The following is a 26382-nucleotide window of genomic DNA, read 5'->3' as shown; positions in this document are numbered from 1 at the left end:
GAGAGAGTAGAGAGGGATGGAGAATTTAGGGATGGAATTCTAGAGCTTAGGGCCTAGGCAGCTGAAGGCAATGCTTCCTATGGAGGAATAATTAAAATTAAGGAAGTGCAAGAGGCCAGAATTGGAGGAGCACAGAGATCTTAGAGGGTTGTGGGGGCTCGAGGAGATTACAGAGATAGGGAGGGGAGGGGTGAGGCCACGGAGGGATTTCTAAACAGGGATGAGTATTTTAAAACAAAAATAAAAATAAAAATACCTGGAAAAACTCAGCAGGTCTGGCAGTATCGGTGGAGAGGAGCACAGTTAACGTTTCGAGTCCACAAGACTCTTCAACAGAACTAAGGAAAAATAGAAAAGGGATGAAATATAAGCTGGTTTAAGGGGGGGGCGGGGTTGGGACAAGAGAGCTGGATAGAGGGCCAGTGATAGGTGGAGATAACCAAAAGATGTCACAGACAAAAGGAAAAAGAGGTGTTGAAGGTGGTGATAATATCTAAAGGAATGTGCTAATTAAGGGTAGAAAGCAGGACGAGCAAGGTACAGATAGCCCTAGTGGGGGTGGGGTGAAGGAATCAAAAAAGGCTAAAAGGTAGAGATAAAACAATGGATGGAAATACATTTAAAAATAATGGAAATAGGTGGGAAAAGAAAAATCTATATAAGTTATTGGAAAAAACAAGAAGGAGGGGGAAAAAATCAGAAAGGGGGTGGGGATGGAGGAGAGAGTTCATGATCTAAAATTGTTGAACTCAATATTAAGTCCGAAGGCTGTAAAGTGCCTAGTCGGAAGATGAGGTGCTGTTCCTCCAGTCTGCGTTGGGCTTCACTGGAACAATGCAGCAGGCCAAGGACAGACATGTGGGTATGAGAGCAGGGTGGAGTGTTGAAATGGCAAGCGACAGGGAGGTCTGGGTAATGCTTGCGGACAGAACGAAGGTGTTCTGCAAAGCGGTCACCCAGTCTGCATTTGGTCTCTCCAATGTAGAGGAAACCGCATTGGGAGCAACGAATGCAGTAGACTAAGTTGAGGGAAGTACAGGTGAAATGCTGCTTCACTTGAAAGGAGTGTTTGGGCCCTTGGACGGTGAGGAGAGGGGAAGTAAAGGGGCAGGTGTTGCACCTTCTGCGGTTGCATGGGAAGGTGCCGTGGGAGGGGGTTGAGGAGTAGGGGGTGATGGAGGAGTGGACCAGGGTGTCACGGAGGGAACGATCCCTACGGAATGCCGCCAGTGGGGGTGAAGGGAAGATGTGTTTGGTGGTGGCATCATGCTGGAGTTGGCGGAAATGGCGGAGGATGATCCTTTGAATGCGGAGGCTGGTGGGGTGTTAAGTGAGGACAAGGGGGACCCTATCATGTTTCTAGGAGGGAGAAGAAGATGTGAGGGCGGATGCGCGGGAGATGGGCCGGACACGGTTGAGGGCCCTGTCAACCAAAGTGGGTAGAAAACCTCGGTTAAGGAAGAAGGAAGACATGTCAGAGGAACTGTTTTTGAAAGTGGCATCATCAGAACAGATGCGACGGAGGCGAAGGAACTGAGAGAATGGGATGGAGTCCTTACAGGAAGCGGGGTGTGAGGAGCTGTAGTCGAGGTAGCTGTGGGAGTCGGTAGGCTTGTAATGGATATTGGTGGACAGTCTATCACCAGAAATTGAGACAGAGAGGTCAAGAAGGGAAGAGAAGTGTCGGAGATGGACCATGTGAAAATGATGGAGGGTGGAAATTGGAAGCAAAATTAACAAAATTTTCCAGGTCCAGACGAGAGCATGAAGCTGCACCGAAGTAATCATCGATGTACCGTAGAAAGAGTTGTGGGAGGGGGCTGGAGTAGGACTGGAACAAGGAATGTTCCACATACCCCATAAAGAGACAGGCATAGCTGGGGCCCATGCAGGTACCCATAGCCACACCTTTTATTTGGAGGAAGTGAGAAGAGTTTAAGGAGAAATTGTTCAGTGTGAGAACAAGTTCAGCCAGACGGAGGAGAGTAGTGGTGGATGGGGATTGTTCGGGCCTCTGTTCAAGGAAAAAGTGGAGAGCCCTCAGACCATCCCGGTGGGGGATGGAGGTGTAGAGGGATTGGACGTCCATGGTGAAGAGGAGGCAGTTGGGGCCAGGGAACTGGAAATTGTTGATATGATGTAGGGTGTCAGAGGAATCACGGATGTAGGTGGGAAGGGACTGGACAAGGGGAGAGAGAAGGGAGTCAAGATAGCAAGAAATGAGTTCCGTGGGTCAGGAACAGGCTGACACAATCAGTCTGCCGGGACAGTCCTGTTTGTGGATTTTGGGTAGGAGGTAGAAGCGGGCCGTCCGAGGTTGGGAGACTATCAGGTTGGAAGCTGTGGAAGGAAGATCTCCAGAGGAGATGAGGTCAGTAACAGTCCTGGAAACAATGGCTTGATGTTCAGTAGTGGGGTCATGGTCCAGGGAGAGGTATGGGGAAGTGTCTGCGAGTTGACGCTCAGCCTCTGCGAGGTAGAGGTCAGTGCGCCAGACAACAACAGCACCACCCTTGTCAGTGGGTTTGATGACAGTGTCAGGGTTGGACCTGAGAGAACGGAGTGCAGCAAGTTCAGAGAGAGACGGGTTAGAATGGGTGAGAGGAGCAGAGAAATTGAGACAAAATTTTTGCTTTTATATGAGTATTTTAAAATTGAGGCCTTTCTGGACCGGGAGCCAATATAGGTCAGAGAGTACAGGAGGTGAATGGGAATTAGGGTATGGTCAGCAGAGTCAGACTTTGTTTATCTATCCACATATTTTTTAATGATTGAAATGCTAACAAGCATTTTTTTGATTGCATTAGTAGATTGCTTGAAGAGAAACCATCTCACATTTGACCTGACCTACATAACGCATTGATCACTCATGAGTTACCAGATCAGGGCCATGAGTGATGTGCTTTCGTTAACCACCTGATACCACGTCGTTTTGTGTGTGAGGTATTCCGAAGCATTTTGAATGAATGGTGTCATAAACTCTGACGTAAAAGTTGCATCAATATAAAAGTCACCTTCCTGCATTAAGGAGATAGATCATGTGTGAACTTGTATATAACCATTATTAGAGACCCTCAGCCAAGGTGGTTCAGTGAAGAATATCTAAAATATGTTAACCCTTTTCATTCCACCTGCTCAAATTAACATTGTTTTCCAACCTCCTTAACTGGCGTGGTATTTAGTTATTTACCCTTTCAGCTTCTTGTTGGCATGGCAAGAAGTGACCTAGTGAAGGTAACCGTGGTGATATCCAGTAGCAGACCATTGGTCTGCATTCAAAGCAGGTTTGAAGTGTGATACCATTTCGCAAACTCAACCCCAGCAGGCAATTCCTGGGAGCACCGAAATACTTCGAGGGACTATACTTTTGGTGTTGATAAGCAGGTTGGCATAGCTGGCATAGTCTCCGTACATACAAAGATGGCTTGTTTCTATTTCCCACCTCCCCCCTCAGTGAGGTGCCGACTCTTCCCAGTGAACTGTACCCAAGCAACCATTCCTCACGGTGTGACTGGGCAGTAAATGGCGGCAGGACATTCAACTGTGAGGGGCATCATGGCTAAGCCCAGTCCTGTCTTCATCCAGTGTCCACACATGTATAGTGTTGCAGAAGGAGAGAAGAGGAGAAAATCAGCTGGTGGTGGGGTGAGGGGGGGGGTGGTGTGAGGGGCGGGTGGTGGTATTGATGGTGGCTAGGTCAGGTGGGGGGCGCAGCTGGTGTGGCTAACTGGCTTTAGAAGTACTATGCTTCAGGATTTTCTCAGGGTGTGCTAGAAATACCAGAAAACATGTTTCCTCCACCTACTGAGTGAGGGGAGTGCCATTGATCTGATGGACAGCAAATTACAAGCCACACAATTCAGAAATATCACTCATGATTGGCTCCGTGGCTTATGCTCAGCTGTCCATCCGTGAGTTTCCTCTGTAGCCCCTAGATTTGTTTTCTTCTTACCCAGAGGAAGGGTCAAAATCACAGTGCAGGAGACTGCTAATGTTGAACAGGGTAGAAAAAGTTGTGATTAGCATAGTAGAAGCCAGCCTGGTTGCAGGCTGAAGCAAAAGCTGAGTAAAGTATAAGGAATCCCAGAGTATTGAGAACAGAAAAAGTGCTGATTTTTTTTTCCCTTTCATGTGATGTGGGCGTCACTGGCAAGGCCAGCATTTGTCACCCATCCCTAATTGCCCCTTGAACTGCATGGCTTGCTCAGCCATTTCAGAGGGCAGTTAAGAGTTAACCACATTGATGTGGGTCTGGAGTCACATGTAGGCCAGACCAGGTAAGGACAGATTTCCTTCCCTAAAGGACACTAGTGAAACAGATGGAGTTTTATGACAATCAGTGGGTGCTATTATTGAGACTAGGTTTATAATTCCAGATTTTATTAATTGAATTTAAATTCTTTGGTGGGATTTAAACCAGAGCATCAGCCTGGGTCTCTGGATGACTAGCCCAATGACATTACCGCTACACCACTGTCTTCCCAAGCAATTACAGTGCAAGGAGCTTTCATTTCAACCCAGGGAGCATGCAAGGAGGCAGATCAGTGTTTTAACATGGTGTAGTAAGAATACATGTAAACAATTTCATGCCGAAAGCTGCAGAACTCCCCAGTGGCAGTAGAAGAGGGTCTGTCAATCATTATTGCTATGGGGATCAGGCAGGGGAGTGGGATTGACTGGATTGCTCTGTGGAGAGCCAACACGATGGGCCAAATGGCCTACTTCTGTGCCGCATATGACTCGATGAATCTATGAGTCAGGGTGACATATTCTAAGAAACCACAGTAAAAGCCGCTCACAGCTAATGGCTCACCGCTGTTTCTGTCTATCTAGTAACTTGCTCGTTAATGAATGTTGCACCAAGCAAGAAGTCCTTGTAATCTGATTGCTTTTTTTAGATAGGAGAGATTTAGTATGTGTCAGTTTAGGATGCCAAGTTTATGGTGTCCTTTATTTTGGAGGGCACAGTGCATGCCCTTCACATCACTTTGTACATATCTAAGGTGATATTTTGGTTGTTAATGCAATAAAACATTTACTATTTACTTTTCCTACTGCCTCTTCTTCCACTTTTGCAGATGGCTTAGATAACTAGGTATCATCTTAAAGGGGTAGCCCAAAATTCAGAATGACACAGATGGCACATTACATTCCGTGGCTTTATTTATTTTTTAAAAGCCGTGCCTGCTCCATCTTTTATTTAAGAAAAAAAAACCTCAATAGTATTTGCAGTTGTGAAATGAAATGAAAAACCTGTCCTGTACAAAAAAGAAAATTACAAGGGGACCAACCATAATTTTGAGATCTGAAGTTTCCAGGGGAATCAGACAGTGAGACTGGGGAAGAACTGATCATTGTCCTAGGAGTGGGTTCTACAGAAGGGTGTCTGTTGCTAGAATATTTACTACCAGAGGCTTTAGAGTTAAACAGACAGGAGCAAGCAACAACCGAGGCACATTAAGTGTCCAGAGACCTCCCTGGGTTAACAGTTCATTAATTCTGGGTCAAAGGTCCCTTTTATGCAGCTATTTCTGTTGACAAACATTGCACTAAAAACTGTAGATCGCTGTAGGAGCAAATGTCCCCCTCAAACAGATATGACCAGCTGGACCATCAGTTGCTGGATGGCATAGCAGTTAGGGAACTTCCCTTAAAGATTATGCTGCAGAAGCTTAGAGATACCACCAGGTGGCCCCCCAGCCAGATGCATATGTCTAATTCCACTTTAAAATTCCAATGTGCCCTTGTACAGAATAACGGTTGTGGTTTAACCACAGAAATCTCTTACAACTAACTGTTCTTCAATGCTTTGCTAAAAAAGGCAAGCCACTGTTAAACCTCACCTGGAGCGCATTGAGAAAGAGAAGCAGATTTGTGCAAAATATCTTTTTGGGTTGAAGGCTGGCTGCTTAAGGTGTGATCTGGCAGCGTTGCTTATTTTCTCGTCCATTTATTGAAATCCTTGGGCAAACAGAGGATTTTTACGACAGATTAGTTCAGGCTTTGTCAGAACTCGCTGCAACTTGGATCAACATATTGCATTTCAGGCCCTGTCAGAGAGGGAGTTTGTTGCATGGGATGGAAGCCCTTGCTCGTGTATTGTGTAGTAAGAGATGCCAGATGTTGCACTTAGATTGAAAACGCTTCAGTTTTTTTCCGCAAAATCTGGCTCTCTGATTATTTTCTTCTTCACTTTTGCTGCAGTTCCCCTGTTTTCTACCTCCCCCACACTGGCACAGCAGAAGTCGGAAACATGACCTTGGGGAGCAAACTCTTTGTCCCATCAGCTGGAGTGGGGTTGGGCGGGGGGGGGGGGAGCAGCTGGAAAAAACAGTTCAGACCAGTATTCTTATTTCCCAGTTTTTACTGGTGTTCCATTTTAAGGTTTACAAGACCAGTTTGGACCAGTATTCTTATTTCCCAGTTTTTACTGGTGTTCCATTTTAAGGTTTACAAGACCAGTTCAGACCAGTATTCTTATTTCCCAGTTTTACTGGTGTCCCATTTTAAGGTATACAAGACCAGTTCAGACCAGTATTCTTATTTCCCAGTTTTTACTGGTGTCCCATTTTAAGGTATACAAGACCAGTTCAGACCAGTATTCTTATTTCCCAGTTTTACTGGTGTTCCATTTTAAGATATACAAGACCAGTTCAGACCAGTATTCTTATTTCCCAGTTTTACTGGTGTTCCATTTTAAGGTATACAAGACCAGTTCAGACCAGTACTCTTATTTCCCAGTTTTACTGGTGTCCCATTTTAAGATATACAAGACCAGTTCGGACCAGTATTCTTATTTCCCAGTTTTACTGGTGTTCCATTTTAAGGTATACAAGACCAGTTCAGACCAGTATTCTTATTTCCCAGTTTTACTGGTGTTCCATTTTAAGGTATACAAGGCCAGTTCGGACCAGTATTCTTATTTCCCAGTTTTACTGGTGTTCCATTTTAAGATATACAAGACCAGTTCGGACCAGTACTCTTATTTCCCAGTTTTTACTGGTGTTCCATTTTAAGGTATACAAGACCAGTTCAGACCAGTATTCTTATTCCCCAGTTTTTACTGGTGTTCCATTTTAACGTATACAAGACCAGTTCGGACCAGTACTCTTATTTCCCAGTTTTTACTGGTGTCCCATTTTAAGGTATACAAGACCAGTTCGGACCAGTATTCTTATTTCCCAGTTTTACTGGTGTTCCATTTTAAGATAAACAAGACCAGTTCGGACCAGTATTCTTATTTCCCAGTTTTGACTGGTGTTCCATTTTAAGATAAACAAGACCAGTTCGGACCAGTATTCTTATTTCCCAGTTTTTACTGTTTTTTCGTTCTGGGAGGGACTGGAGGTACCAGAAAAGCAGATTGCTTTTTTTGAACAAAGTGGATAATCCTTGCATTTGTACTTAACAGTTACATATATATCGTGCCTTATCACAACCTAAATACATGGTAAAGTAGTGCATTACGTTGAAGCAGAGCAGCCATTTCGTTTGCGCAGCAAGCTCTTGGGAACAGCAATGAGATGATTAATCGGTTAATCTGTTTGTGGTGTCAACTGAGCAATGAGCGTTGGTCAGAACACCAGAAGACCTCTCCTGGTCTCTCAGCAAATCAAGGAATACAGGGAGCGGGCAGCAAAGTGGAGTTGAGACAGAAGATCAATTATCGTATTGAATGGCAGGCATGGTCTACTCCTGTTCCTATATCTTGTGTTCTTAGGTTCCTGCTCTTCTTCCAATACTGCCAGGATTGGCGGGCAGGGGTGAGGGGTTTCTTAAATGCCTACCTGAACAAGGAAGTGTGGTCTCATCCGAAAGAAAGGTCCTCTAAACAATACAGCATGTTGCTGGAGTGCCAGCTGTTGTCAACATCCTGTTGGCAACTGAGCCACACTGACACAGTTTGGTCAAAAGATAACGCAAATGGCTTTGATCAGTGAGACTAGAAGGATGTTCTTCTTGATATTGGCAAGCTGATGAAACAACCTTACCCTCAGGTGGCTTACGTTGTTCTCTTTTTGGTCTAAGTAAGCGTTTGCTGTTGACGTATGCATTGATTGCCCGAGAGAATGGGGAAGAGAATGCATTGTTGCTGGCTGGTAGTCCAACTCCAGAAGGTCCACGCACAGTAGAAACGAAGTATCCTCTCCATTCCATTGTGTTCTTAGCATCGATGTCTGCTTGTTCGAGCCGTATGACTTTTTTTGATTTGATTGAATCAATATTGCCAGGGAATAATATCCAGAGGAAGGTGCCGGGGGAATGATCTACAAGTTTGCTGACGATACAAAGATTTCTGCGAGTGGGGACCAGGGCTCATGATAAGAAGAATAAGAGAAGAACTAGGTTAGATATTCAGTAGTAGTGCTTCTCCTAGGGAAGCTGTAGGACAGGCTTGTGCAGTGAGCGCTGATTGATACACTGTGCACCTACAAGAGAAAACTGGACTAATTTCTGACTAGGGTGGGGATCACATCATATAGGAGACAGGCAGCAACTAATATAAGTCAAATTCAATGTGTATTCCTAGGCTGGTTTTGATTGTTTAGAGAACGTGGAGAGTAATTTTTCAGATCTTTTTTCCCCTAGTTGGTCTTTTGGTTTTCGATCTGTTTTTCACCTCCCCCTAGGGCACCAGAGGCCACTTGAGCTGAGGCATAAGGCACAGTACTATATGGCACAGACCAGAAGGACACATTAGTCTTTTCCTGTCTCATATTGTTTTGCATATTTGCAATGGGAGATTTGAGAAATAAGGTTGGATAGGCTGGTCTCCTCATACCCTGAGTAAATGTCAGAAGAGGCCACTAAAGATAATTCCAAGTTATTCTCATAGGCACCAGAGGTGCATTTCTGCAGGGATGGGTTGTGGGGTGGGGGTTGGGGGGGTGGAGGGGCACAGATGGAATCTGGGCAGCTGACGCCCTGGGTCCCCCACCCTCTCTGCCCACCTCACCCTGCCCCTATCCGATCTTGAGTTCACAATCTGCACCTGTTTGGCACCCTATAGCTTGCCTGCAAGATTTACATGAGGCCAGGGTTGCAAAATTGTGAGGGTGGGCCTGTTGGGCGTTGGAATGGGCATTTGGTCAGCGCGCTCTGCCCTTGGCACAGCTAAAAGTTGAAGCTGACCCCCATATGGGTGAAAGTCATGGGGCAGGTGTGCTGATTCCTGTCACAGAGAGGCAGTTAATGGGTTTGTGACAGGATTGGGTGTCTCACAACTCTCTGTCACCATTGTTTGGGGTACTTTAATCAGCCATACCTTCCTGACCTTCCTGTCAAATGACCTTATGATCCAGGAGGTGCAGCCTTGTGGTTTCCTGCCCCTCTCATACCCTTACAGACGCATGCAATCCTAGATCACTGATGCTCACTGCACTTCACTCCATGCCAGTCCAGAAGACACACATCACATGCCAGCTAGGCTCATATTTCAAGTGAGCTAACTAGGTTTATTTATAGAAATTAAGCAAGCCAGACACATACAGAACAGCACAAGCCTATGTATCAAGAGACCATTAGATGCCCTGATGTTTTAAGTCTATTGCTTCTGTCAGCAGTGAATCTAGTCAGACGGGATGAATTTCTTTGGTGTTTCTCCCATTCTTCCAGTGTAACTTTGGCACAACTCCAATTTATACACCAGGAAATTCACCCCCAGAGTCTCTTTATGAGTAGTCTGTAACACTCAGCAGGACTCACATTTGGTGGTTTAAGTTTCACCAAGGGCTATCTTGGTTCTCATCTCCCACACTTTCATAGTTCAATCATTCTCTGGCTATCCCTTGTTGTCTTTGAACTGCCATGCAGGCCCAGTGAATTCTAGGTAGACATCAGATGAATATTAACATTACAGGCCTCATCCGGTCCTGGTTCCTCACAGATAGTCCCATTTCCAGTTTAAATGATCCATAGGAGGGTGTTTGGTCACATCGACCAAGCAAAGTCCTCCTGGCTGAATGAACACTTTCATATTGCTTGGAACTGGAAGTAAATAACGTCCTTCCGGAAATCTTAACACAATGGAGCCGGCAGCCATTTTAGATGTTCCCCGGACTATTAGCTTTATATTGATAGAGAGCTCAATGTATTAACGTACACAAAGCTAGTTCTGTATCTATGTATATACAGTAACAGCACCAGGGGAGTTTGTCACTGGACTTAATAACCTGAGAGATTTTTTTTTTAAACTGGAAAGAACTGAAGATGCTCTCAAGTCAGATGGTTAAAAAATGTGTAGAATGATTAATGAAGAGCAAAAAAACAGCTGTCAAATGGAAGTGAAGTGCCTTAACTGTTATTTGGAAATGTCCCCATATGCATTCTAAGGGAACAAATTTTATTTAATTTTCTTCTTCAACAATAATTAAGTAATTCACAGTCCTGCATTCTCTGTGTAGAATCACATTCTTCTCTCCCACTCCCACACACCGTGACTATGACTCGACACGCAATTGATGGATGCCAATCTGAATAACATCCAGAGAAGAAGCCTGCTTTAAGAGTAGTGAAAATCTGGAACTCTCTGTCCCAAAAAACTGTTGAGGCTGGAGGTCAACTGGAAACTTCAAACCGAGGTTGAGAAGTTTTTGTTAGGCAAGGGCATTAAGGGTTATGGACTCAAGGCAGGTGGATGGAGTTAAGATATGGGTCAGGCATGATATAATTGAATGGCAGAAGCAACTCGAGGGGCTGAATGGCCTCCTGTTTCTATGTTCCTATGTTTAAGCTCCCTTTTTACAAAAAAAACTGTTTAGCATGAGACAATGTCGTGGCAAGTTAAAAGATAAAACATTTTCCAATTTTGTTTGATAAAAATATGAAAAGAATCTCAAGATGGCTCAGTTTTCTGGAGGGACATGGTAGAGGGCTCAATTTTTATATATATATCTACCTCAGCGATGACAAATGGCCAGTTATATGTCCTTAGAATGTCTGCTGTCATAAGGCCACCACAACTGCTTGGATTGCAGTCTCGTCTTTTGTTACATTCAATTTATTTGCAGCTACGTGCATAACATGAATCAAGTCACTATAAAAAAAAAGACAGCATTGCCGATCAGTAAGTTATTATTCAGTAGCCCATTTTCCAATGCATGAGGTCTTGGGTGCAGACTCAAAAAAAAATGGCTAGCTTCGGTTCAACAGACTCGATGCAAACCTTTGGAAACTGAGATCTTAATAATCGCGATTAAATGGAATAAGAGGCCTGAGGGTCGCATCTGATTGTCAAATCTGGCCTGTACCACATTGGCTTGGTGCTATCACTGGGTGCAAAATTCCATGTCCAGTGAACTTGGCAGTTTGAATAATCTGTTATCAAATTTAGAGTAGTATTGATGCATAAATACATTTGGCTATCTCGGAAAATTGACCTCAGAGGTGAAATAAAACCATTACAATACATCAGTAGACATCCATCTTGTGTATAGCCTGTTTTTAGTAAATAGTACACGATGTAAGACAAACAAAGGAAGACCAAAATGCCCTCTAACTTGAATAGGTTTTAATATGTTTCTTTTTCAGAAATGCCTTGTCTTCAGGCACAGTATGGGACCTTGCCACAAGGTGGAGGACCATATGAGGACTACAGTTCTGACTTCTTGACTCCTGAGTTTGTCAAGTTTGGAATGGACCTCAGCGCCACAGAGATCGCTGCCACCACCTCACTGCCCAGTTTCAACACTTTCATCGACAGCAACAACGGAGACTTTGACGCCTATTTGTACCAACTGATGCTTTCCAACCAGCAGTCTCCATTTAAAGTGGAGGACGTTCAAATGTTTGGCTGTTACCCAGCCTCGATCAACATGCATTTAGAAGAGGTGCTACCCCAGTGTGGATCTTCTCAATATTACAATGGATCTTGCTCCATCCCATCACCTTCAACCCCTGCTTTTCAAATGCAGCAAGTGTCCATATGGGATGATTCTTTTCCTCAGCACTCACTCCAGTATGGTGAGGTGGATCACTTATTAGATCAACAAAAAAATGTGTCCCAGCTTTCATTCTTTTCCTTTAAACAGGTACCTTCAGAATCACCTGTGTCGCATTGCCACATGAGGCTTGATGCAAGTTCCCATGGACCTAATACTGTCCACCAACTAGTTGATACCATGTCTTATGATGCCACCAACCAAGCCTCCATGAATTTTCCTGTTCTACCCATGGACCGTGGACCGCGGCTCTTGGACAGTCCCATTGTAATAGACAATCCCATCCCCTCTCCACCGGTTCGTAATCCCCCTTCCAGTGAGGGCCAGTGTGCTGTGTGTGGAGATAATGCTTCCTGCCAACATTACGGTGTACGAACCTGTGAAGGATGCAAAGGTTTCTTTAAGGTATTTGATGAGTTTCTTGAACCTTAGCAATGGGTTGGGGTGGGCGGGGGTGGTGGTGGTGGGTGGTATAATGTGTGGTAATGTCAAATGAACGATCGCAAATCTCTTCCAGTTTATATTTCCATTGGTATCACCCATTCTATTTCTCTCAGCTGTTTTAGATTATCATGCAAAGTTGCTGTGTGGCTCAGTGGGTAGCACTCTTACCTCTAGGTTAGGAAGTGTTTGGGTTCAAGTCCCATTCTAGGACTTCAGCATAAAAGTCTAGGCTGGCACTCCAGCTTAGTACTGAGGAAGCGCTGGCAGCAATGATGGTTTTTTTTGGCTGAGACATTAAACTGAGGCCCCCTCACGTGGATGCAGAGGGACCCATGACACTATTTCAAAGAAGAGCAGGAGCGTTCTCCTGGTGTCCTGGCCAATATTTATCCCTCAATCTAAAAACAGATAATCTGATCATTATCACACTGCTGTTGTGGGTCTTGCTGTTCACAAATTGCTTCCTACATTACAACAGTGACTGTGCTTGAAAAGGACTTCATTGACTGTAAAGTGCTTTGGGGCTATCCTGTGGTCATGAGAGGTGCTGCAAAAAGGCAAGTCTTTCTTTCCAGCGAGTCCTTTCATTTGTTGGTCATTCAGCAAGTTAAAGATATGAATCTTGTATGCGCTATGGCAGTTTCTAAGCAGAATGACAGTTGTTACTTGGAAATTGGTAATTTGTACAAAAGTATCTTCATTGCAATCAGTTACACACACCATGGTTTGGAGGAGTACATTTTGTAATGTTACAGCTTAGAGTATGAAGAATCAGTTGCTATAACCAGGCTACCAGTGCTACAAATCATGGTGACTACGCTCTCCTATCTGCTGGCTCTGGGAGCTATCTTCTCTTTGCCACCCTCCCACTCAGGTTTTTCTATACACAGCTCCAGCATCTCAGCTTTGAGACACGTCACATTTTCCCAGCTGTGACCCATTCTAAAACCCACTGAGAGTTGACGGAACAAGGGGACAGAAACACTACTGTATTCTATGTTAAGACTGCCTCAAGATTAAAACCTCTTGTCATTTTTGAGGACACCTATTGCAGCAAGTTTTTTATTTATTCTTTCATGAGATGTGGGTTTTCCTGGCAAGGCAAGCATTTGTTGCCCATCCTTAATTGCCTTGCTCGGCCATTTCAGAGCCAACCACATTTGGATGTGGAGGCACTTGCAGACTAGACGAGGTAAGGATGGCAGATTTCCTTCCCTAAAGGGGCATTAGTGAACCAGATGGGTTTTTAACAATAATCGATGATAGTTTCACAGTCACAGAGCTTTCAATTCCAATTTTTAAAAAATTCATTGAATTTAAATTCCACCTGCTGCCATGATGGGATTTGGACCCTTGCCCCCAGAGCATTAGTCTGGGCCTCTGGATTACTAGTCCAGTGATGAATGTTGAACTTTCAAAAGGGAATTCGATATATCTACTTGAAAAAATCTGCAGAGCCAAGGGGAAGAAACCGTGGAGCGGAACTAATTGGCTCATTCTTTCAAAGAGCCAGAACAGGCACGATGGACTGAATGGCCTTTGTGTCTGTTCTAAGATTGTATGATTGACAGACACATATATTTTGCAGCATGAAATATTGAATTCCATCTTTTGGGTGGGTTGTTTTGGGAATTGTATACTTAAAATCTTTATAGTACCAGATCATTCACTGCTTGTGATTAGCATCCCTTCTCTTTCCCCAAGTAGGTTAGGTATGGGGCAGAGGGCGAGATCAAGGGATGAGTTCTGATGTTTGTTTTGCTACTGATGCCAGTTCATTGAAAACCTTAAAAAATGAAATAAAAGACTTCTATTTATATAGCACCTTTCAAAGTGCTTGATACAGCCAATTCCATACTTTTCAAAGTGTAGTCACTGTTTTGGCAAATATGGACCAAGTTGCTCACTTTAGGATTCCGCAAACAGAAATGTGATCAATGACCAGATAACCTAGAAGTTCCCCTCCGTGCCACTCACCATCCTGACTTGGAAATATATCACTGTTCCTTCGCTGTCGCTGTGTCAAAATCCTGGAACTCCCTCCCTAACAGCACTGTGGGTGTACCTACACCACATGGACTGCAGCAGTTCAAGAAGGCAGCTCACCACCACCTTCTCAAGGGCAATTAGGGATGGGCAATAAATGCTGGCCTAGACAGTGACACCCACGTCCCATGAACGAGATGTAAAGTAAAAAATAATCTGTTTTTAATAATCATCAAGGGACAGATATTAGCCTGGACACCGGGGAGAATTCTCCTTCAAATAGGTGCTGTGGGATCTTTGATGGTCACCTAAGGCAGATGAGGTCTTGGTTTAACGTCTCATCTGTAAGATGGTGCCTCTATCAGTGTAGCACTCCCTTTAGTACTGTTATCCTAGGTTATGTGCTGAAGTGCTGGAATGAAGCTGGCGTCAATGATGAGTTTCTCTACATCACCAGCAACAGGGGAGTGTTGAAAAAAAAAAAAGATTTTGGATGTACAGTTTATATTCTGGAAATATATAGGTTGTGACACAGTAATGCTCTGTGTACAAGCTTTATCAAGTATATGGCAAGGAAAAAAACCCACCATAAAATAGTGGCCCTTTCAAATGTCTCATTGTTTTTTTGGGGGTTTGACCTTCCAGTGGGATATAATGGAAAATGGAGTTTATTTGTGTTTAAAAACTGCAATAAGGCTTCCTTTTTTTTCAATGGTTCATTCATAGCTGCTAAGTATAAAATAATTTGAAATTAGCCCCAAGGCTAATGCTGTGTGTGCCTTCTCAGTCTCAGCTTGTAGTTCTCTGGGAAAATGCATGCCAGGGTCATCTAATGCATAATCACAGCAGTCAAGTGCCTTTCGTTGGTGTGGCACTGATTGAGGGAAAAAATGGGAGAGGAACGCACAAAAGAGACAGCTATCAAGCCAATGAGATAAGGTGGGAAGAGGAAGTACCTCCTCGGTGTGAAGGTAGCTGTTAAAACAAATTCTTTAAAACACTTTTTCCTCTTGAGTGACTTAAGGAAAAAGCTTTCATCCTCAGTTGCAACTCACCCATTGAGGGTGGTGGGGGCATTATGAATGGGAGGCATATGTTATCCCTGCACAGAATCTATAGCATAGGTCATATCCTCTCCACATGCCAAATTCTGGTTCCAACTCTGGAATTAACTCAAGTGTTACAACAACACCGACTCGCATTTATGTAGCACCTTTAATGTGGCAAACCATCTCAAGGTGTTTCACAGGAGTGTTATCAATCAAAAATTTGACATCGAGCCAGATAAGGAGATATCAGGACAGGGGAACCAAAAGCTTGGTCAAAAAGTGTTGTAAAGAAGCAGAGAGTAATGGAGAGACTTGGGGAGGGAATTGTACAGCTTAGGACATTGGTAGTGAAGATGCAGCTGTCAATGGCGGAACAAAGGAAATTGAGGAGGCCAGAATTGGAAGAATGCAGAGATCTTGGAGGATAATAGAACTGGAGGAGGCTACAGAGATAGGGAGGGTTGCAGGGGGCTGGAGGAGGCTACAGAGATAGGGAGGGTTGCAGGGGCTGGAGGAGGTTACAGAGATAGGGAGGGGTGTAGGGGCTGGAGGAGGTTACAGAGATAGGGAGGGTTGCAGGGGGCTGGAGGAGGTTATAGAGATAGGGAGGGTTGCAGGGGCTGGAGGAGGTTTCAGAGATAGGGAGGGTTGAGGGGGCTGGAGGAGGTTATAGAGATAGGGAGGGTTGTAGGGGCTGGAGGAGGTTATAGGGATAGGGACGGGTGTAGGGGCTGGAGGAGGTTACAGGGATAGGGGAGGGTTGTAGGGTCAGGAGGAGGTTACACAGATAGCAAAGGGCAAGGCCATGGCTACAACTCAGAGGTTCCACTACTATACGCCCGTTAATAGTATGAAATAAGAGACCTGAAGCTGTTTAAACGGGGAAGCCTAAGAGGAATATTGAAAATATGGAGTATAAAAGCAAGGAAATTATGCTAAACTGTTATAAATCACTGGTTAGACCTTGGTTGGAGTACTGTGTCCAATTCTGGGCACCACACTTTAGGAAGGATGTCAAAGCCTTGGAGTGGGTGTGGAGGAGATTTACTAGAATGGTACCAGGGATGAGGAACTTTAGTTAATGTGGAGACACTGGAGAGTCTGGGATTTTTCTCCTTAGAGCAGAGGAGGCTAAGGGGGAGATTTAACAGAGGAATTCAAAACTATAAGCAGCTTAGATAGAGTAGATAGTGAGAAACTGTTTCCACTGGTAGGAGGGTCAGCAACCAGAGGACACAGATCTCAGATAATTGACAAAAGACCAAAGGAGAGGTGAGGAGACAATTTTTTATACACCAGGTTGCTTGGATCTGGAGAGTGCTGCCTGAAAGGGCGGTGGAAGCAGATTCAATAGTAACTGTCAAAAGGGAATTGGATAAATTTTTGAAGGGGCAAATTTTGCAGGGCTATGGAAAAAGAGCAGGGAAGTGGGGTCAACTGGATAACTCTTTCAAAGAGGCAGTACAGACAGACCAAACAGCTTCCTTCTGTGCTGTAAGATTCTATATAGTGATAAAAATATTTGCTACATTTAAAAGAAACATATTCTGGCACAGTGGAGACTGGCCAACCATAATGATGTCACTGCTAGGGACTTCTGTCCTGGAACAACTCTTTGGCAGACTCTGCCACCAACAAACAGCATGTTCTCCTGCTTTGGATCAGCTCCCAGATTAGTGTTTAAAAATGGATTTGGTTGTACCTTATGCTTTAAATAACTCCCTATCCCCCATACCAGGGCAAAGCCACATTAAATACCATCTTCTAAGCTGTCCGTTATGAAAATAATTTTTGCAAAGGAATATGCTACTGACTACTTTGGATACACTTAAAAGTAGTGCAAGTGATACATGACTGCTTAAAGTACCTTTTCTTAACCTGTGGTACAGATTAACAATGCTTTGGGGACCAGGGGAATACCAAGGTGATTACATTTCTAAGAGAGACTTTTATAACTTGCTCATGACTCACTTGTGACTAACTCGTGCTTTCACTGAAAACCAGGGGCATGAGAATTCCCCCACCCACTCTTCTTCCACACACAATCTGTTACTCACGAGTACATTTTAAGATCAGCAAGATTTAGGAAGCAGGCCGTTTGCAGTGCTTTGATTTGACACTCCTCACTCTCTTTTCAACTCTTTATCATACTGTATTGGCCAACAAAACACCCGACAGGAGTTACAAGCTTTCGAGAACTTGGGAACAGGAGGAGGCCATTTGGCTCCTCGAGCCTGTTCCGTCATTCAATTAGATCATGGTTGATCTGTATCTTAACTCCATCTACCCGCCTTGGCTCCATAACCATTAATACCCTTAACCAACAAAAATCTATCAATCTCAGTTTTGAAATTTTTAGTTGACCCTGCGTGAAGGAGTTCCAGATTTCCACTACCATTTATGTGAAGGAATTCTTCCTGACATCACCCCTGAACAGCCTAACTCCAATTTTAATCTTATGTCCCCCTTGTTATCAGAGGAAATAGTTTCTTTCTGTCTATCCTAGTGAATGCTTTAATCATCTTAAGCACCTCAATTAGATCAGCCCTTAATCTTCGATACTCAAGAAAATATAAGCCTAGTCTATGCAACCTGTCCTCATAATTTAACTCTTTTAGCTCCACTGCACTGTACCCACCATTCTTGGGTATCCTCTATTTAGCTCCTTCACTGCCATTTTACCAGAGAGCCCCTCGCCCTTAAGCGAAGCCACTTTTAAGCTTTTCTCTTATTCTTTGACTGACTGCATTCTGTTTTGCGTTCATGTCAAATTTCATTCACATGTGTTTTATAATCATTGGACTTCAAACAGGTGTGAAATTGTGTTGTACGATTAAGAATAACAGAAGACCAAAAGTTAAATATGGGTCAAAACCATACTATCAATTTATGAGGAATTCACAGTAGGCAGGTCAGCTGGTATTTGAAGAGGTGACCACACAGTGCCCCCTGCCAGCAGGGACTTCACGATACAGTGGGTATAAATATCTAGTCTTTCGAATGAGATGTTGAACCAATGCCCCTCAGGTGGATGTAAAAGATTTTATGGCACTATTTTGAAGAGCAGTGCAGTTATCCCTGATGGCTTGGTCAATGTTCTTCCCTCGACCAACATCACAAAAACAGATTATCTGGTCATGATCACATTGCTGTTTGTGGGAGCTTGCTGTGCACAAATTGACTGCCACATTTCCTACATTACAGCACAAAGTGCTTCATTGGCTGTAAAGTGCTTTGGGATGTTCTGAAGTCATGAAGGGCACTTTGGAATGCAAGGCTCTCTTTATATATATAAATGTATGTTTTATAACATACAGGGTGTTTACATAGTCCTTGTACAACTTTAAACTAAGCAAACTGTAAAGACATATGAAAATATAATTCATAAAATTTTAACAGAATACCATTCAGATTTCTAGGCTTCAGTATAACCTATATATTTTATGCTACATTGTTTAAGATGAGTTTCCAACAGTTTCTTCCACTATCGCAATTTTCGATCAGTTTTAGCATCATTAGTAACAACATTAAGGAATTAGCATTAAAGAAACGATATGAATTATGTTTTCATGTGTTGCTTACAGTTTGCTTCTACCATGGGCACATCAAAAGTTCTTAAAGTTTAAAGTTGCACAAGGGCACCCTGTGTGTGTGGAGAAAAGTTGTATTATATGTAATATATAGTTAAAGTGACATCTAAAGTTGCAATGAAAAATGACTCATAAATATATATTTTTTACCCTAACAAAAATTAGTCAGACTAACTAGGCTAGAAAAGGAATTTGACCAATAGGCTCCTTAGTGCCCTCGTATGGCATTCCCCTGTCCATTGCTTCAGCGCAGGCACCAATCCATTTATTTCCAATGGGTTAAAATGTCTATTAAAATGATGTCCTGTTCATGCGTTAATTGTTTTCTCATTGGTCACTTCTAACATGCTATTCATAATGCTTGTCAGCTGACCTTTGACCTCCGAGGGACTTGTGCCGTGAGTCTAGGCAGTGAGTGCTTGTGTGCTATTTGACTGTGGAGGCGAGCCTGAGTTGGTACTCACCTAGGCACAAGCACTTTCCAACAAGCTAGTGACCAAGAGCAAAGGCCAGTATGTCTTTCCCTCCCTGAGCATGGATGAGGCCAATTGTAGCATCCTGACTGCCAACGCAGGGTGAGATCAGTTAGCAGATCAGGGATCCTGGACCACACACCACGGGAAGCCACAAGGCTGAATTTTACAGGACAGATGACTGCTTTTTAAACCAAGCAAGTTATTCTTCAATCATCTTGTATTTTCAATAAAGCATTTGCCAGCACTGCAACTTTTTTCATGCATTGTTGCTGCATAACAGGGGGAGGCAATTCAAAGGATATACCATTCCTTTAAATGGGAAAACACTTTGATAGTGTGCAGCAGGAATTCGGAGTGGGTCTTAAAAGAAAGAAGTGACAACCGCAAACATGACCAACTTGCCAGTGAGCGATTGCACAACACAATACGCCCTTTAAATACTGAATTTTCCTGGCACATTGCCAAAAACAAATCTGTTTTTCATCACATAACATCGACAACACAGATATTCAGTACAGCTGTGACACTGGATCTTAGGGAGGGGTGGGGTGGGGGTGGGCAGAGGGACCCAAGATAATTGTTTTGCAGATGTTCTGGCATCCTACTAATGGGTCAGTTTCTTGGTAACGGTATATCGTCCCCTCTTTGTCAGATGAGCATTTTTTGCTCAGGTGGAGAATATTGTAAATGATATATTTAAAAAGTCAGCCAGTTCATAATGGACTAATATCTTTGCATAATGGTCACTGTTATACTATAGTGTTTGATCATGGCATAGTATTCATGGACCTCTAATGAATAAAAAAGGCATAAAAAAAGCATCCTCTCTATGATACACCTCTTCCTATTTTTTGTGCACCTTCTGAGGACTGAGTCTCAGCACATTGTCCTTTCACTGCTGGGCTCTGAGGTCAAATCTGGCATAGATAGGTGCAAGTTTTTTCTTTGTTCTGAGGGAGGGGACTATGCAAAGGAATCTGAATCCAGTTTCCAGTAGACAGAAGCGCACAGCATGTAAATATCCATTCTTTTACACTGTTGTGCTCACTCTTAAGAGTGTGGGAATTGGAAAAGTCACATTGGTTTACCTCCTCTGAGAGTAAGGTTGAGTTGTTAGGGCAAAGGAGAGATATTTTATTAGTGCTAAAACCTGATGTGTGAGTGCTTGACATGCCTGCGCTGATGCTTCATGTGGAAAAACTTATTGCCTTCCAGCACCCACAACACTTATCTCAAGAACTCATCTATTCCAGCCTTTTAGTTTATAAAGACAGTTTGATTGAGCTGGATTGCTCGTTTTTGGGCTTTAATCCTTCAGTTCCCCACCCTGTAATGCAAGTACATCTCATCAGATGGTGCTAAAGTGTGTTGGAAACTAGGGCAAGATGCCTCTCCGAATAAAGTGGGTTTTGAATTGGAAAATATTTCACAGTAAAGAGATCTTCACTATTTGACCTCTCACACAATGCTATAATGTTCCATTACAAATGATTGTACAAACGGCACTGCTTTGGCCAATTCTCTGAATTGTCCTGTTGGTCCTTAGCTTCGAATCCACCATCCTATGTATTCCTCCTCCTGGCTTCCTCACTGTCCTGAAATCAAAACTCATCTAACTCATTCTTAACCTCAAAACATTGGATTTCCTCACCTCCCTCAGCCTTCTCATCCTGCAACCCACAAGCTTTTAAAGCCAAATTTTGATGTCACTTAACCAATATCTCTTGATTCATTTAATCTGCTCTCCTAGGTGGGTCCTGCCCCATGAACATTGGAGAGAATTCAAAGGTGCAATCCAATGTTCAGATTCAGTTGAATTTGTCATAATCCCTGAACTGGGTTTAGGTATTTCACCAGCTTGGCCAGGCAGATTAAACGGAAGTGATTAGGAATTGAAACCCTGTACTTGGACCAATGCTGACAGTTCTAGTTTGGCACACTGAATACCAGTTGAGACTAGTTCAACATTGGTATTAGCTGCTATTTAGGACAAGACTGTAACCCACTGATTGATTGATAGGGCTATCACTGTATCTCTGCTTATCCCATTATATCCCCACTGCTTTTCCAGTTACTTCTCTGTTATCAAGGTAGGTACAACCCTTATGACGTCAAGAACTTTATTACCATCACTATCACCTTCAAAAACTCCCCCATCCCCACCCATCACCTATGCAATTTTTTCCCCAAGCTGGAGTCATCTTCTACCATTGCTCATTGGCAAACCTAGGTTTGACTGAATCCAACCATAGGCTCTAACATGAGAGTTTGCCATAAGATCTACTTTTTGTGGTACTATCTGTTTACCCAACAAAATAACGATGGTCTGCCGCACATGTAATGTGTTGAAGGTGGTATCCTGTTTTACCTGTTTAGAATGCTGTTCAAGACCCCAGTTTTCTCCCTCTTCCCCCCACCAGTCTCATGAAAGTGGTACCTCATACTGCAGGACATTTCCCATGGGTGCTTGAAGCCCTCCGATATGTTTTGTCCAACTGCCCATTCTTCAAGCCTGAGCTTGGACAGTGAGCCTTGGCAGACCATTCCAGCTTCACCCAGCGAGCTTGCTCCTGCCCTAATGTAATATTGACATACTTGTGCTTTCCGCTATGAATCTCGCTGTTGTTATGTGGAACGGAAGCTGTGGCTGGTACTTTATTATTTGCCCCTCCCCAAACAGGTGGCACTGAGCCAACTTTAGTGTCTCTGCTCCACTCTGGTTAACATCAGCCAACACAGCCCAGACCGGGAACTGGACCTGTTACTTGGTTGGTTTGGCTCATTTCCAGAAAGGGCAATGCATTTATCAACTGAGACACCCAGGGAGGCAGATTTGTAACACTGCACCCGATTGATGCTTGGACATACAACCTTCTGATATGAAAATGTGGATGCATGCAGAGAATGCTATACGTTGGCGGATTTCTACCTCTGCATTACAGCATCTGGTTGTCGAGGTACATCTGTCAACCAGGACCTCCTTGGTAACCTCCTCTCTTCACTGATAATTTTCATTTGTCTCCACAGCGTACAGTTCAGAAAAATGCCAAGTATGTCTGCCTCGCAAACAAAGACTGTCCCGTGGACAAACGGCGACGGAATCGATGCCAGTTTTGCCGCTTTCAGAAATGCCTTGCCGTGGGTATGGTAAAAGAAGGTAAGCATTTGGACAATTCTAGATACACACACACACACACACATATTTATACATGGCGTTGTTGGTCAACCACTATTTCATTTGTCACATCTGCCTCTCATTAATAATCTAATTCTAATCATCTAGTACGATGCATTTTATTATAATGCAAAATATAATTTAATACAAATATAATACAAAAATAAGTATTTTTTGCCCTTGAGAATGCAAGTCACTTCTTTACATATTCCCTTGAGGTATTCTTGCAATGGGGAAGTAACAGTTTCAGAATCTGCTCCCTCCCACCCCTTATCTGTTATGTTAGGGTTTGTTCCACATACTTCTGTGGTAAGTTACTGATCTATGCTTTGGTGGTTTGCTTTCAATAATAATGGTACTTATAATGATAACAATTAAGACAAAGCTATTCAAAGCCCAGGGTCACCATAACCATGTTAGTAGGAATAGGGAAAAGGCTACAAGGGGGTGAAATTTCAGCAGATGGATTTGGTAGTGATAACCAGAAAAGCACTGGTAAAGCCAAAACATTGAGCTGGGCGCCATGAAGATAAGTATGTAGCAGGTAGGGTATGTAAAGAACATCCATTCCAGTTAAAACAGAGGATGAACATAGGAACAGGAGGAGGCCATTCAGCCCCTCAAGCCTGTTCTGCTGTTCAGTTCGATCATGATTATCTGTATCTTACCTCCGTCTATCCGCCTTGATTCCGTAAACCCTTAAATTGTTTACCTAACAAAAATCTATCAATCTCAGTTTTGAAATTTTTCCCAGCCTTGACAGCTTTTTGGGAGGAGAGAATTCCAGATTTCCACTCTCCTTTCTGTGAAGAAGTACTTCCTGACATCACCCCATGAATGGCCTGGCTCTAATTTTAAGGTTATGTCCCCTTGTTCTGGACTCCTCCCACGAGAGGAAAATTGTTTATCCCTATATACCCTGCCAGTTCCTTTAATCATCTTAAACACCTCAATTAGATAACATTTCTAAGTGCTTATTAGTATGGAGGCTAATAAAGTCATTAGATTAGAATTTTTTCCTACAGATTACTTATAGCTACCTGGAGACATGTATGCATCTTGCTCCTTAGAAGTAACACCTGACCTATAGAAAACATACTTTGTCAAAGCTTGAAGGAGCATTACCAGTGCAATGGCTATACTGCAGTTCCCACATTGGCAATGTTCTTCCTTAAATCTTTGAACTGTTCAAAACTGAATATTGTTATTGTGATAATCCTGGTGAACTCATAGGCTTATCGCCATTTTAGGATTTACTCCTTCATAACTGGCCTCAGCTTTACATTCAGCGTCTGTCTTCCAATATTCAGTCCTTTGAGGAACCCTTCTAATACCTAAAAAGGACCAGATCAATGCCTATATATTATACAGAGAACAGAAGATTACTTTACAAATGGAGAAAGCATTGGTCCTCTCATATGGTCCTTTTATGTCTAGTCTCCTCCCCACTCTCATGCCTTTGATTCCTCTTGTTTTGTTCCCTGTGTCTTTTCTGGTGGCAGGGACAGTTCAGGTGTTGTAAAATTCCAAAGCTCAGAGCTGATGACAGTGAAAGCATAAGGTCCATGGAAGAGGTTCTTCTTGTCTTGTGAAGAATACATGATAAAGGCACTCAATTTTTCTTCTGTGTGTTGTGACACTCTATCCTACATGGTGGGATTTCTGTCAGACCTGGTTAGTCAGAACTAATGTGCGGCTGCAAATAGTACAACCGAGCCATGTATTAGCCATCCAAGTGACTTCTTAACTGAGCGCATAAAGAGTGCATAATACAGCAATCTGGCTGCGCATTGCATAATTTGTATTGCTTGTTGAGGCAAGGTAGTCCAACAGAATAGCTCACTTCAAAGAGAAAACCTTGCAGGTGTCTTTCAGGTTATGGCAGGTGGCTTGTATGGGGCAGGAAAAAGGCCCCCTGCAGGCCCAAAGGACATGCCACAATTAAGGAGTGAACACTGTGGGCATTTGGAGCTGATTCACAACAAAGGTCAGCTCTGCTCCTCAACCCAGTTGGAAGAATCTGAAAGTGTCTAACCTGAAGAAAAGGGGTAAGGTACGAACTGTTATGTGAATTAACTGGATATCCCATAGACAGTTTGAAAGATATTTGCTTGAATAGAAAGGGAATTATTAGCCTGAATTATCTAGAGCATGGAAATAAAACCCAAAGGGAAATCGTTCTGAGCTAAAAGAGGCCAAAACAGATACTAGTCGTCTTGCAAGAGAAGGTGGCCCTTGACAGGAGAGAGTACTGGTGACTGGTGATAGTTCTCAACAAAAATTAGATCCTAACCAGCTCGGAGGCTGCCACTATTGACATTAAGGACAGGGTGACCACAGAGCACCCAAGGGACTCAGAGGTTGGAGGAGGCAACTAAGCTCTTGGTCTGTACCGTTATATTCTCACACTGCATCAAAACGTTTTACATTCCTCAGGGTCAAAAACAGTGCCTGAGCACGTCCTTTAAAAACCGTCGCATTGATTTGCTTTTTGGACAGCCCTATTTTAATGCCAGTCGTCACTGCTCTCTGAAGTGGCTGAGGAAGCAGCCTGTTTGGACAGGGCAATCAATGTCAGCCTTGCCAGCGACACCCAAATAACCCAAGGATAACTTGAGAAATAAAATGTTGATAGAATATTTAGGCTATCTAACTGACGTTGTGACATAAAATAGAAACTAATGTCCAAGTGGTCATTATTAATAATTGGGCTGTCTCAGCTACTTTCTCTTCTGACCAATATAAAAGCCAGCTCCCAGAGAGAAGCCCGTGCTCACCTTGAACTGAAGACTGACCTTATAGGCACAAAATAATCTGGGATCATGTTGCCCTTCCTGAGCAATGAACCCCTTCTGTTGTTAATAAGTTAATTAAAATTAGTACCAGCCACCTCATACTCACCAGGTCCCCTCGATAGATGGGCAAACAATGTCTTAACAGACAAGGTATCACAGACTATCACAGTAAATCAAGTTAGTAAGAAATAGAATTATTTAGAAGCAAAAACATGCACAGCAAATTTCACTAGATTCCAATGTGAAGGCATGCTTAATTGCAAAAAACTGCGGATGCTGGAAATCCAAAACAAAAATAAAAATTAAAATACCTGGAAAAACTCAGCAGGTCTGACAGCATCTGCGGAGAGGAACACAGTTAACGTTTCGAGTTCGCATGACTCTTCAACAGAACTGAGGAAAAATAGAAGAGAGGTGAAATATAAGCTGGTTTAAGGTGGTGGGTGGGACAGGTAGAGCTGGATAGAGGGCCAGTGATAGGTGGAGATTGCCAAAAGATGTCACAGACAAAAGGACAAAGAGGTGTTGACGGTGGTGATATTAGCTAAGAAATGTGCTAATAGGTGACATTAAGGGTAGAAAGCAGGACGAGCAAGGTAAAGATAGCCCTAGTGGGGGTGGGGGAAAGGGATCAAAATAGGCTAAAAGGTAGAGATAAAACAATGGATGGAAATACATTTAAAAATAATGGAAATAGGTGGGAAAAGAAAAATCTATATAAATTATTGGGAAAAAAGGGGATCGGAAAGGGGGTGGGGATGGAGGAGAGAGTTCAAGATCTAAAATTGTTGAACTCAATATTCAGCCCGGAAGGCTGTAAAGTGCCTAGTCGGAAGATGAGGTGCTGTTCCTCCGGTTTGCGTTGGGCTTCACTGGAACAATGCAGCAGGCCAAGGACGTTGCTTGTCTTCTCATGCACCCTCACCAC

General features: G+C 43.2%; 1 protein-coding gene across 7 annotated transcripts in view; it reads left to right on the top strand.

Moving 5' to 3' along the window:
- Nucleotides 1-26382, top strand: part of LOC144672734 (nuclear receptor subfamily 4 group A member 1-like) — a 66233-nt gene that overhangs the window by 21473 nt on the left and 18378 nt on the right. For 6 of the 7 annotated variants that reach the window (XM_078534686.1, XM_078534687.1, XM_078534690.1 and 3 more), the window contains 2 exons: nt 11530-12344; nt 22512-22641. In XM_078534686.1, coding sequence (XP_078390812.1) covers nt 11530-12344; nt 22512-22641 — 945 coding nt within the window. Of the gene's footprint in view, nt 1-11506; nt 12345-22511; nt 22642-26382 lie in introns of all 7 variants that reach the window. The other variant, XM_078534691.1, reaches the window with a different exon arrangement.

This window comes from Cetorhinus maximus, chromosome X (assembly GCF_964194155.1).
Source record: "Cetorhinus maximus chromosome X, sCetMax3.hap1.1, whole genome shotgun sequence".
NCBI classification, from domain to species: Eukaryota; Metazoa; Chordata; class Chondrichthyes; order Lamniformes; family Cetorhinidae; genus Cetorhinus; species Cetorhinus maximus.
The sequence above is the reverse complement of the archived record's forward strand: the minus strand, read 5'-3'. Positions and strand labels throughout refer to the sequence as shown.